Source organism: Peromyscus leucopus, chromosome 9, assembly GCF_004664715.2.
Source record: "Peromyscus leucopus breed LL Stock chromosome 9, UCI_PerLeu_2.1, whole genome shotgun sequence".
Taxonomy (NCBI): Eukaryota; Metazoa; Chordata; class Mammalia; order Rodentia; family Cricetidae; genus Peromyscus; species Peromyscus leucopus.
This window is the reverse complement of record NC_051070.1, coordinates 58938302-58952634: the sequence shown is the minus strand read 5'-3', so window position 1 is coordinate 58952634 and position 14333 is coordinate 58938302. Positions and strand designations below refer to the sequence as shown.

At 44.6% G+C, this 14333-nt stretch overlaps 1 protein-coding gene across 3 annotated transcripts in view; it reads right to left on the bottom strand.

The window, feature by feature from the left end:
- Msra (methionine sulfoxide reductase A) overlaps positions 1–14333 on the bottom strand; it is a 327825-nt gene that overhangs the window by 77969 nt on the left and 235523 nt on the right. For all 3 annotated transcript variants that reach the window (XM_028884147.2, XM_037208461.1, XM_028884149.2), the window contains exon 5: positions 7709–7815. In XM_028884147.2, coding sequence (XP_028739980.1) covers positions 7709–7815 — 107 coding nt within the window. The remainder of the gene's footprint in view (positions 1–7708; positions 7816–14333) is intronic.

The window sequence follows — 14333 nt, the reverse complement described above, 5'->3', positions numbered from 1 at the left end:
CCTTATCTAATCCAAATTACCCGGATCCAAAACCATCCCACCAGGGAAGGGCAAGGCCTTAGCAGAGGCATTTCAGTGGAGAGAAGATAGAAATATTCACCCCATAATAATGGACAATACAACAGACTTGTTCATCTCCTGGATCTCTTTAATTTAGGTCAACAAATATTTGCAGACCATGTGTTAGCAGCCAAGCTTAGTTGCAGGCACTTGGGGCACAAAGATGAATGGGAGCCCCCAAAAGGCTGGCTTAGAACAGAAGATGTCAGAATAGGTCCTAAGACATTCTCTTCAGGGAAGGGTATGTGAGACTTGTGAGCACTAGAGACTGTATAGGATGGTTGGTTGTAACAACCTTCCCAAGATCTTTCTTCAGACAGCTCTGTTCAAAACAGCTGCAATATGAGTCTGGCAACTAATCAGTACATAATTAATATTTGATAAGGTAATTAATTTATTAATTTACTGGGGAAGGGAAAGAGATAAGTCATTTTCAGCCTACAGATGCCTAGAAGGAGCCACATAGGATCTGCGTGCACCTCCTGGGGTGGGGGGTGCCACTGGTCTGGCTGTACTCTGGTGGTACTGGCATTATGGAATAATCATTTAATATAATGGATTTCTGTGTTGAGCTGGCATAATTATAGCTATTTTGGGGGTCCAGAAACTAAGAGGACTCAACTTCAATTTATCTATATTGGATCACTACATGTGTGATGCAAATGCCACTGTAGGGTGTGTGTGTGTGTGTGTGTGTATGCATGCTGGATGGAAGAAGGGAAGGGAAAAAAAGAAAAAATGGATATATATATATATATATATTTAAAATGGAGATATATGAAAGTCACTTGGTTCTTCTAGCAAATCTGTGGAGAAATTTGTTACCCAGAGAAATTAACTCAAACTCAGGGTAACTAAGACTAGAACATTCTTGTCAACCTTCCAAATGTTATTTTGAAAAGAGAGAGGGGAGAGAAGGCAAGAGGGGGAGGAAGATGAAGGAAGGGGAGAGGAAGAAACAGGGATGAGGGGGAGGGAGAGAGGGGAGAAGAAGAGGAGGAGGAGAGATTCCGAGGGAGAGATTCCGAGGGAGAGAGAGAGAGCTCTCTCTCACAAACGCTCCTCCAGCTCCTCGGACGACTCTTGGCACAGCTGTCTTCAATATGCTGCTTCTCTTTAGGAGTTGTTAAGTTGGGTCTTTTTTGAAGGTAAAGGGAATAAACATGCACAGTTCAACCTCCTTGCAAAACCAGATACAGACCACAAGACAGTAATGCCTGAGAGGGCACCCCCTACCCAAGTCTGCGGTTCTCACTCAGTCCCCAGGTATCCAGAAATCCTCCAGCTTCATTCCAAGCCTCTGAGCTTTGGGTGGGAATTACATGTTACATTATAGACATACCACGAGAGGGGCTGTTACTAGAAGTTACAAAGGTCTTATGGGAAGAGAGTGTCATGATTGTATGGAGTCTGGAAGACCAGACTAATGACTGGGTTCCAGACAGGCACTAAGGAGGCCATGGCAGAGTCAGGCGCCAGGGAAGGAAATGATCTGGATATGTATGATGGCACTCTGGCTGCCCTGTAAAGGCAGCCATAGCAATGGAGAAATAAAAAGTTCACTGGTCCGGGAACAGATGGTGGTACCTAAGTGATGGCAGTGACTGTGGTTATGACAGAGAAGCAGGTACATGGGAGTTGTATCTGTGGGTAGAATCCAGAGATTGAATGTGAATGCTTCCCGGAGGCTCCTGCATCGGAATACTTGGTCCTTAGCTCAGATTGGGCTCTGAGATAAAGCATAGCTTTAAGAGGTGCGTTAGTGGGGCAGGTCTTAAGGTTCCTCAGCTGCACCCCACTTCCTGTTCTATTTCTTGACTGTGTAGACAGTGTGATTGACTACCTCACGGTCCTACCACCATGCCTTCCTCACTATGGTGGGCTGTATCCTCTCCAACCGCTCCCCCCCTCAAGTTGCTTCTTCTCATGTTTTTGGTCACAGCAAATGAGGCCAGCAACTCGTGAGCCTCTGTGACCTGGTTAAGTGGTGGTGAGGGGTGAACACAAGGGATGGATGTGCGGGGCTCCCAGGGAGGCTGTCAGTGGAAGGGTAGGAGAAAGAACCCAGACTCACTTATTAAAAAGTCTTCAATCTAGGACTAGCTGTGTGGACAAGGATGCAGAAATAAACAAGTGAGTATTTCTATGCAGGGATCTGGAGGCTATGGGGCTCTTTGGGTCATGAACCATCGTATCTTTGGTACAGAGAAAACATTTACAACACACAAGAGCAAGGTGGCAGAAACTTCATTGGTAGCACATGTAGGGAGGTTATTTGAGAATATAATATTTCTGTTTCTCCATCTGCCTTTTTCTGTGTCCTCTCTCTCTCTCTCTCTCTCTCTCTCTCTCTCTCTCTCACACACACACACACACACACACACACACACACACACACACACACGCACACACACACACACACACACACACACACACACACACACGCACACACACACGCACACACACACCCCTCCATGCATGTCAGGGCCTCACTGGGAAGATGTGGCATTAGTGAGTATCCAGCTGCAATCTAAATGGTAAGAGAATCAAATAATCAAAGGCGAGACTTTATTCTAAAAATTACTGGATGTTTTGCAATCTTTATATCCTGTTTTGTATATTTTGGGGGTGCTTTTCTTTAAATTATACATTGAACTGCATATAATCAAATGCATAGATGATAGATGATAAATTGCCAAATAATTGAAAATTAAGATAAAATTACAGAAATTATTTAAAGAATATAGTTATATTGAAGATATAGATGATACATAGTTGGAAGAATGAGTAGATGGAAGAGGGGCTCTATAAACAGACGGGTGGGTAGATGGATGGAGAGGCTGGGTGGATTGCTGGAAGGATAGATGAGTGGGTGGGTGGATGGGTGGGTAGGTGGATGGATGGGTGGGTAGGTGGATGGGTGGGTGGGTGGGTGGATAGATGGGTGGGTGGGTAGATAGATGGGTGGGTGGGTGGATAGATGTGTAGGTGAGTGGATAGATGGGCAGGTGGGTGGGTAGGTGGATGGGTGGGTGGGTGGATAGATGGGTGGGTGGGTGGATAGATGTGTAGGTGGGTGGATAGATGGGTGGGTGGGTGGGTAGGTGGATGGGTGGGTGGGTGGATAGATGGGTGGGTGGGTGGGTAGATGGGTAGGTGAGTGGGTTGATGGATAGATGGGTGGGTAGATAGATAAACAGACAGAAATTAAGGAGACAGTTTTCAAACACTGTTTAATATTTGAAATATAGTAATTTAAAATGCACCCCAAGAAGGTTTTATGCTTATTAAAGCTCAATATGTTATAACATGTACACAAAGGAAAATGCTGATTTTTCTTCTCTCTTCTGACAAGAGAAATAATCAAAGAAATCCTGTTTTCCATTCATGAGTCTTGAGGAGTTAGGAATGAGTTAGGTCATATGATAGGCTGCAACTAGCTTCATTCACATCTATTGTCTCTTAAATTTCAAGACCCACAATCTACCAGGGGTTACAATGCTTAATTCTTTTTTGTTGTTGTTGCTTTGTTTTTCAAGATAGAGCTTCTCTGTGTAGCCTTGGCTTTCCTGGAACTCACCCTATAGACCAGGCTGGCCTCAAACTCACAGAAATCCACCTGCCTTTGCCTCCAGAGTGCTGGGATCAAAGGCATGTGCCACTACCACCCACCAAAATACTGAATTCTTAAGTGGGGAGGAGTCACATTTTGAGTATGAAAGAATCCCACATGAATCCTATCCTTAACATTCCCAGAGGGCATGATTCATTCAGGTGACAATGAGAAGACATTGGTTAGGACAGACTGACTTGGGAGAATCATCCACAGTGTATGATATCCACAAGCAATATCACCTTTGAATATTTCCTCCAGTTATTTGCTTACAAATAACTACACCGTAAAACTCCTTAAGGAAAGAGGTTTACACATCAAGACAAGATTAAGAAAATACTACACACATCCTTAAAAGATGAGGGCGCCGGACACGTTTTCATGAATGTCCTCAGCTCACCAAGACAATGAAGTAGCTTTATGTTCCATTAGCAGAACTCAGCCCTGTTGAGGTCATTAAATCCAGCCTGAAGTTTGGGTTTCACTCCTGCAGGTTTGAGCCTCCTTCCTGAACCTTCTTGCCTCCCCAGCCCCCACCATCAGATCAGAAGTGAGAAAAATTCTTCTTCAGGTTGCCGGCGGGCCTGGGATTGACAGCCCAGCCAACTTTGCAGAAAACCACAGTTTGGAGGGAAAAATCACTTTTGGTTTCTGGCTCCTCAGCACTCCTACACATCTAATTAGCTCAACAATTGGTCCCTGTGATAAAATCAGCTAATTTGATGTTCAAATGGCTGCTTTGTGGTAAGCAGTGCAGTTACTCCACCGCCACATATAAAGAAGTTGCTGAAGAAGCCGCTTCCGGCAGGTCACTGGGGGACAAACTAGCAGAGGCCATCAAATTAGTAACCTAAGTCAACATTACAGTTAGTATGCAAAGGCCCCTGCAGACTCAGAGAAGATCAATGGCCGGGATGGAAGGCCCGTAATGGCCATCTCTGAAGGGGCAAAGAGGAATGAACGGAAGGAGACTCTACTCTCAAAATGAATCTGAGTGTTTGGGGCAAAATACTGGAGGCCAAGAGCTTCACTGGTGTTGTGAAGAACTGATGCCCCTAAGAGTAAGTGTCTGTGTTGTTTCCCCAAATTTGTTCAAGGTCACCCTTGACATGAAGCACAGGCAAGGCCATCCAGGACTGCCCTCTGGCCAGCTGGAAAGACAAAAAATTTGATGGTTATGGGGCCCTTTGGAAGCCAGAGTATTTTTAAGGTAAATGTAAAAGAAAAGACTGATTCTTTATTGAGTAAAAGCTAATTGCATCACCTTTCATAGGCAAATTGTTGACTTATTTGGGAGTGAGTTATAGATATTACCAGTTATACAAAGAGAATGAGCAGAAATTCACACAAGCTCCCAAAGTGGAAACAAGGTCTCAGAACTACACCAACACATGCAATTTTCAACAATGATACAGAGAGATATACACAACTGTGTCGAAGTGTATCTATCACATCTACATATAGATAAGTAGATAGATGATAGATAGATAGATAGATAGATAGATAGATAGATAGATAGATAGATAGACAGATGATAGCAAAATGGCAGAGAGATGATATAGATACATAGGTAATTCGTGGATGGATAATCAAAGCTTTGTAAAAGACTTCACTTACATAGGGAACTTAGATTCACTGATTGGCATTCAGTGAATACCCTTTCCTGTGGCTGCAATCCTACTCTATCTCTGCCATAAGCATGTTTCTGTATTACACATCATTCTGCTCATAACTTCTGGATCTAAAGCTATTTCCCAAGGGACTATCCGATCACAGCAGGAGGTCTTACTGGGGAATCACCTCAAGCTTTTCTTCCTCAGCTCCATCACAACCTCAGAGAGCCCCTTGGTGGGATCAACCTTGAGCCTGTGAAGTCAGCAGTCTTTCCTGGCTAGGGAACAGAGCTGGTGAGAGAAGGGGCAGCGTGGATGACAGACAGCTTCTGATGCTGCCTACACACTGGGATGGGTCGCTTTAATTGTCAATGTGAAACAACAAAGAATCACCTTGGAAGAGAGTCTCAATGAAGGATTATCTACATTGAGTTGGCCTGTGGGCATGCCTGTTGGGGGTGGACTTAATTAAGTTCATTGATATGTGAAGACCCACCCATTGTGGGTAGCATCATTCCCTGGGCAGGGGAGTCTTGAACTGTATAAGAGAGGACAAAGCTGGCTAAGCACACGCAGGCAGGCAGAGCAATACAAACATTTATTTTCTTTCTCTCTACTGTTTGTTATAAGATGGCTAGCTGACTCAAGTTCCTGCCTCGATTCCTCAGCAATGATAGACAGTAACTTGGAATTGTAAGGCAAATGAGCTTGTTTCTTCCTGATGTTGTTGCTTTTGGTCAGGATATGTTATCACAGCAACAGAAACTAGAATGCACACACTTAATTCCAGGCCCTTCTCAGTCACATCAGGTCCTGGGGCTCACTTGCCTCTCCCACAGACCTTGCTGCTGTGGGGCCTGTCCTCAGGGACCCTTCTTAGCTTTTGCAGCTCCTTGAACCGATAATGCCTCTCTCATCCTCATGGGCTTCCTACCCTGAGATGAAGTCTCCCAGACAGAAGTGCAAGGTGACACCATGTATAATAGCTCCCAGGGAAATACGCATCTTCCCAAGAATGACAGGTGATTTCAATGAGGCTCAAGCAACCCGTTATTGGCAGTGGCAGCATGGGCCTTAATCCTCCCCCTGGCTCCTACTGTCCCCTGTTTCCTGGTACCATCCTGGAAAGCCCTCCCACACAAGCCCATGACTGTGAGCTCTGCCACCTGTGGGACTTGGGCTAAGACAGACATCCTAGTGGTCTCCTAGGCACAGGTATGTAGTTAGACTTATTGATTCCTCCCCGTACCCATAGGCACACATCACGAGACACTTGGGTTCCTGAAAACGGAGCTCTCTTGATATTGCAGCCTCCATATAGGAATATGAGAAACGTCACAAAATCCAGCCCTTACTCACAGAGGGAGCCATGTATGGAGAGCAGCTGTGGAGATTGCACCCCAAACTGCCTGCCTGCCACACCAGCCAAGCTGATATACCAGCCTTAGATGCATGATGGGAGAGGCAACCATCTCAGCATCTCGCTCAGCCCTATCTCCTCTCACGGTGGAACTGACCAGGCCATACACCTCAATAACAGACAAGCCTCATCCCAGCCTTTCTCATTACCCCCTCTACCACGGTGGCGTCTGGCCTACATATTTACAGCACCAGGAGTAGCTGCCAGCTCTACTGTTAAATCAGAAACTATCTTAATTAAAATTAGAGAATTATCACAGAACTCTAAAAACTAAAGCAACTCAAGTTGGGTTTTTTTTTTTTAAAGAGAACCAAATCTCTACTAGAGATTTTTCTAAAAGATTATAGAAGTTAAAAGTGAGAACAATTATTTCATGATGTAATGTATATATTTCTGATAAATGCTTTTATTGTAATTAAGTTTACTGCTGCTGGCAATGAAAAGTGTATATCATGGGTTGATCTATGTTTTCCAGAAAGGATCTATTGGAGCCTTAAGCTCTTAGAACATGACCTTATTTGGATTTGGGTCTTCATAGAAGTCATCAAGCTAAATGAGGTTACTAGGGTTAGCCTGAATCGAACGGGACCAGTGTCCTTATAAACGCAGGACTGAACACAGAAGCGCACCAAGAGGGAAGATCATGTGACATTTTCAGGGGAAAGGGTCTGGACTGGTCCTTCCCCCAGGCCCCAGAAAAAGGGCCCCCTTGCCACTGCCTTGCTTCTAGATCCCAGGTCCAGAACGGAGACAAGCAAGGTCCGTGAGTTAAACAGATTCTGACAGAGGGGCAGCCCCACATATTCACTGGGATGAGCTGATGTGAAGGACAAATACACATGGGCCCACTCCTGGACTCTTACTGCACACATTGAATGTGACTCTGCTGAAAGGCGGGCAGAACTAGCTAAAACATCACAGGTGGACGGAACCAAGCTCCCCTTAATACCGAGCTGGCCCAGGTCACACTGGCCTGAGCAGGCCAAAGCTAGGGAGCCCTACCTTCTGGTATTCCTCCTTGGATCTCAGGGTTGCTTCCATCTGTGCATTGGAGGTGGGATAGACTGCCGATCGGTACTGGGTGCCATAATCATTGCCTTGGCGCATACCTGCGGGCCAGAAGAGAGAAGATTAGAGGGCTGCTGGCACAATAGCGCTGGCACCAGTAGACAAGTGCTGAAGGCTGTAGATATTTTTCCATGAGGTTGCTGTGACCAGTTTTACCAGGTACTTATTTTCATTTTACCTTGATGTCAGTTTCTTGAAATAAGTATAGAAATGTGGTGGTGTGAATAGGTATGGCCCCCCCATAGACTCAAGTGTTTGAATGCTTGGCTCATGGGGAGTGGCACTATTAGGTGTGGCCTTATTGGAGAAAGTGTGTCACTGTGGAGGTGGGCTATGCCCAATGTGAGATGCAGAGTCTTCTGATGCCTGTAGATCAAGATGTAGAACTCTCAGCTCCTTCTCCAGCACCAAGTCTTCTTGCATGCCGCCATGATGATAATGGACTGAACCTCTGGAACTGAAGCTACCTCCAGTTAAAAGCTTTCCTTTATAAGAGTTGCCATGATCATGGTGTCTCTTAACAGCAGCAGAAACCCTAACTATGCCAGGAAATATATCTGTTTTAATTATAATGAAGGAGGCTGGGGAGTTGGCTCGGCGGTCAAGTGAATGTATTATTTTACAGAGGACCTGAGTTCAGTTCCCATCACCCATGTAGGGTGGCTCCCAACCTGTTACTTCAGCGCCAGGGGGCTCCTATGCCCCTGTGGGCACCTGCACTCAACATGTACATACTCTCTTCCCCGCATGCATATAATTTTAAAAATAATAAATCTTTAGTTAAAAGAAATATCTCTGAACTTAAGTAAATTTATCACAGTCCTGGATCATATTAGATACTCCTCCATAAATGATCATTTTATAAGCAAACACTTGAAGAATAATTTACTTATTTATCACTATGATGTATACTGTATTGGTGGGGTGCTCTGGGAGAGTCAATTCTCCATCACTGCAGCAAATACCTGAGAGAGAAATCCACCTGTAGGAGGGAAGAATGGTTTTGGCTCCCAGCTTCAGAGTTTTCAGTCCATGGCTGCTGGGCACCATGGCCTATGGTGAGGCAGTACACCACCAGGGACTCGTGGTGGAGTGGGATGCTCACCTCACAAACAAGAGGAAGAGCAGGGGCCGAGGTCCTAATATTCCCTTGCAGAGTATGCCCCCAGTGACCTAACCTCCTTCCACCTGGCCATGCCTCCTAAGAGTCCTATCACCTCCCAATAGTGCCATGCATTGGGGAGTTAGTCTTCAGCACACAGACATGGGGGAGGACACTTAGGCAAACAGCAGAGAGGGCCCAGCCAGCCCTCCCAGTGTTTTCTTGAGGATATACGTAAGTCTTTGAATAAGTAGTATTTAAATGTATCCTATCTCTAATGTTTTATAATCAGTACAGTCAAGACCAAGGGCCCAGGGACACAGGTAAACTGAAGATGATTTATTTACATATGTGCAGGTAAGAGAGATGTCTATAATACATTTAAAATTTTTTTCCCCAACATCCTGTTCAAAGTGGACTCTACAGAGGGCAAAACCAGCCACTAACTGACCAAAGTTAACCATAGAGGTTTTGGAGGACTGAGGACAGATAGGAGGCAGGGAGTAATAAGGCTGGGTGGATAAAGGATCTCAGCCTTTTGGATGGAGGAACAGAAGAGATAAGAGGTCACTGGTGGCTTCTCAGCTGCTCCTCTGATCATTCAGATTCTTACTCCGATATCTGACTCCCAATATTTTTTATTGATAAAGAATAATTAGATAAATGTATCAGAAGCTCACCACTATTACGCTAACTGAAAACAAACAAAGATATGGTATATGTATAGATATATGCTTACATACACACAGACCTATACATTCTAGATTGTAGGGTAATACACAGGGAGACTAATCCACCATACCGAAATAGTTTTTAAAAATGTATCTTATTTACTTTGTGTAACACACACACACACACACACACACACACACACACACACACACACACACACACGGGGAATGAGGAAGACTGCTCACAGAAGCCAGCATCAGGCTTCAGATCCCTATAGCTGGAGTTAGAGTCATTTTGTGAGTCTCCTATAGTTGGTCCTGGGATTCAAACTCAGGCCCTCTCATAGAACAGTAAACATTTGTTAACTGACGAGCCATCTCTTCACCTCGACTTGTCTACACGTTTTTAATTTATACATTCAGCTAACAAATTAAGTGAAATATGTCCTACAATGTTCAACCTTTGATCTTGCTAAGTATGCCTCCAAATCATCAAAATAAAAAAGCACATAAGTATTTTTAAAAAAAGTGGACTCTAGGGGCTGGGGAGATGGTTCAGTGGGTAAGAATGCTTGCGGTCCAAGTGTGAGGGCCTGAGTCAAAATTCCCCCCCAAAAGCCATGGGTAACTGTGCACGGCTGTAACCCCAGTGGTGGTGGCGGGGAAGACAAGAGGATTACTGGGCTTGACCAGCCTAACTCCAGGTTTAGTGAGGGATTCTGTCTCCAGGGAACAAGACAGAGAGAGATAGATCAGGGCACCTGATGTCCTCTGGCATGATGTCCACACACATGGACACAAATGTGCATGCACAAGTGTGCATCAGCACATATATGTGTACATATACGGCACTCACATGTTCACATACACACCTGCTGTGATGGTTAGTTTTAACTGTCAACTTGGCACAATCTGGGATTACCTGGAAAGAAAATCTCAGTGAGGAACTGTCTAGATTGATTGGCCTGTGAACATCAGTGTGAGGAATGTTCTTAATTGGGTTGACTGAGGTGGGTGGCAGTGGCTGCCCCTTCTCAAGACTGAATGACAAGGGAGTCAGCTGAGCTGGCAGGCAGGCAGGCAGGCAGGCATGCATTCTCTCTGCTCTTGACCCTGGATGTGAATGGCTGCTTCAAATTCCTGTTGCCTTGACATCCCCACAATGATGGACTGGAACCTTTCAGAATTTCATGCTAAAATACATTCCTTTTCTTAGATTGTTTATCCCAAGGTATTTTTCATAGCTAAGGAAGTAAAACTAACACACCCATACCTTCTGTGTACACACACAGATGGACTCTGAGGGTTTTTTTTTTAATTTTTTTTAAAGATTTATTTATTTATTATGTATACAGGATGTATGACTGCAGGCCAGAAGAGGGCACCATATCTCATTACAGATGTTTGTGAGCCACCATGTGGTTGCTGGGAATTGAACTCAGGACCTCTGGAAGAGCAGTCAGTGCTCTTAACCTCTGAGCCACACTCCAGCCCCCTGACTCTGAGATTTTAATTTAGTAAAAAGCGCTTGTTAAAACTTGACACAACTGCATCAGATGTTGATGAGAATTTCGAATTGATTGGTTACTCACATCTGGTTTTACCTGTTTGTCCTTGTTCTCCTAAACTGCTCTGCTCTCCCTTCCTTATTTCTCCCCACAGCAACAGTGCTCTGACTGAAGTCCTTCATTCATCCTAACCATTCTGCCGCCATTTACTTTTCCCCTTGTCCTTCTCACTGCTGAACTCAGCTGCTCCTTCCCTGCCCTGAGCCCTCCCTCACTCCCGCTTACAGTCTGCACAGTTGAGTCTTCAGTCCCATCCCCCCCCCCCTACACACACACACTCAGTCTTTGGTCATGTATTGCCACATTCCTGCCAGCATTTGTGTGTCTAGGTCCTTGGTCCTGCTCTCAACCCTGCTGCTTCTCTCTTACTGGTCTCACTTTGTTTTGATCTCCGGCATTAGCGGCCCTCCTTCCAACCTGGAGCACTCCATGTTTTATTGGCACCTCCCAGCCTTCCCTTTGCTTCCAACAGCCCTCACCAGTGCCTTCCACCCTATGGAGATCAATACATCAGGGGGGGTGGCGGTAAAGGCAGAGTCAATGGATCTGCTGCAGGGTGCTGCTCCAGAGCTGGATCACAAAAGCTTCTGATTCTGGGACTGTTGCTATGGTGAGTGTGAAACATCCCTCACAGACTCATGTGTTGGTTCCTAGCTGGTGGCACTGTTTTGGAAGTTTGTGGAAACTACAGGAGAGGAGGCCTAGCTGGAGGAAGTAGGTAACTTAGGGTGGGGAGTAGGGGGATGTTTATGCCTGACCCCTTTGTACCTTGTTTCCTGCCTTGAGGTGAGCATCTTCTGTCTTATGTCTGTCTGCACCATGGGGCAGAATCCAAGAGCCAAGCAACCATGGGCTGAACACTCTGGTACCCCAGATAGAGGGAAAGTGAAGAAATCAAGTAATACCCTAAAAGTAAGTCTTTCCTCCTTTGTTTCAGCCTTTGGTCACAGCAATAAGAAGTTACTAGTACAGTGTGCAAACTGAGTGAGTAAGTGGCCTTGCAGATCATCTGACCACATGCCCCTGGTGGGTCATCCCACCATATTACTCCATCTCTGCCCCCACACTGTGCACCTCACAGTTCACACCTCCTCTTCCCAGGAACAAAGCCAGGGATATCACTTTCCTATTCCTCATTCTTAAACAAAATGGGATGAAAAAATGAGCATGGTATGTAATTTCCTCTTATAAAACATACGCATTTTCACAGTTTTTATGCTAGACTAAGAGCTCTTCTCCATGTGTTAGTCCTCAAAAATGCTTTCAAAATATAAATCAAAGCTGCCTTCAAAGAATCCATTGGGCTTAGATTATAAATATGTTCAACTCCTGAGTATTAAGTCACAGCACCCCAGGAGGTAACACTGAAATGTGCATCTTGGTTAAGCATCAACCTTCCATTAACTCTTGTCTCCCAGGAGCTAATAAGCTGCTAGCTAGGGAGAGTGTTAACTAGGTCATTGGGGTGCAGCAGGGCAAAGCTCACTTGGGCTCTTTTCAAGATGGAGGGAAAGTGAAGAAATCAATTAATACCCTTAAAGTAAAATCTAAGTGTTTTTAATGACGGTCAGACAACTGAGGTGCTTAAATGCAGTGGGTGTTTTCTCTACACAGACACTCCAGCCTCTGCACTGCTCACATCCTGAGCTAGAAGATCTTCAGTCCTTGGGCTGCCCTATGCATTCTAGGACACGTTGTAGCATCCTCAGGCTCGATCCAGCAATGCCCACCCAGTTGTGACATGCCAAATTATCTCTATACATTGCTACATGTCCCCTAGGTGGCAAAACTGCCTCTGATTGAGACCTGTTCCTTTATATTAATGAACCATGACTTCCGATATCATTACATACAGCCTTCATGTTCAAGGCAGCTGAGCGAAGCAATGGAAGGAAGTGGGGGCCACAGGAGGGGAGAAACCAACAACTCCAGAGGAATCATGGAAGTCTTCCATGTCCACATTCATATCTGTATCCACTAAGTTCTGTGGTCGCTAGTGTGGTTTGTTTTCATTTTAATTTTTACTATTTCATTTACAATTCCACATGCATACATGTTGCATGCTGATTTTCTCAGGATTCAAGAGAATGGAGATTTGCATAAGGGAATACAAGATATTTTTTAATTTGTTTTTGTCAAACAGCAGTTTTAATTGAAAATATTTTTTCATACAATACATTCTAATATTGCTTTCCCCCTTCCTCATTTATCCCAGATCCTCTCCCTACCTCCCCACACATCCAACTACATGCCTTCTATCTCTCTCTCTTTAGAAAACAAACCAACACATTTTAAAAATAGAATAATAAAAGCAAAGAAAAGACACGAGAAATACACACAGACAGAGAAATACAGGTATGCACACACACAAAAACAAGACCAATAAAGATGCAAAATCGGAAACCATAACATACAAGCAAAAGACCAGTAAGATTAAAAATAAATAAATAAATGCTCAAACAAAGCAATATGAAAGACAAAAACTACAAAAATACCATTGAGTTCATTTTCTGTCAGCCTGTACTGCTGGGCATGGGGCCTGACCTTAAGTGTGGTTTGTATGCCCAGTGAGACTCCATTGTAGGGAAATAATGTTTCCTCTGCAAGTGGTTGTCAATTGGAGGTAACTTCCTGGTTATGAATGGGAGCTCACGTCTACTTTCTCCTCTTAGCCCTGGAACTCTGTCTGGCTTGAACCTGTCCAGGCCCTGCACATGCTGCCACAGTCTCTGAGTCCATATAGACTCAGTGTGCCAGTCCTGTTGTGTCTGGAGGTCCTTGCTGTCCTCCATCCCCTCTGGCCCTTACAATCTTTCTGCCTCCTCTTCCAAATAGTTCCCTGAGCCCTGAGGGGAGGGGTTTGATGACAATATCCCATTTAGGACTGAGTGTTCCAAGGCAGCATTTTAAGTGACATTTAAAATCTAAAACAACAACAGACTTGAGGTAAGTAAAAATTAAAATTAGTATGTACAGAGTTTAGCTATGAGGCTCTCAACTATAGAAAGAAAACCACAAGAGGTCTTTTTGCTTCTTATTTACAAGTCTGGGAAGGAGACAAGAGAAGCATTAAGGCAGCAGCCTGTCTTTGCTGGGGACCAGTGTGGCTACCACACTGCCCAAGAATCTCTATGCGTCTGTCCTGTCTCATGGTACCCATGGGAATAGCATCCATGTTACCAGGGATGAAAACAAAGATGATGAAGCAAGATAGAGTT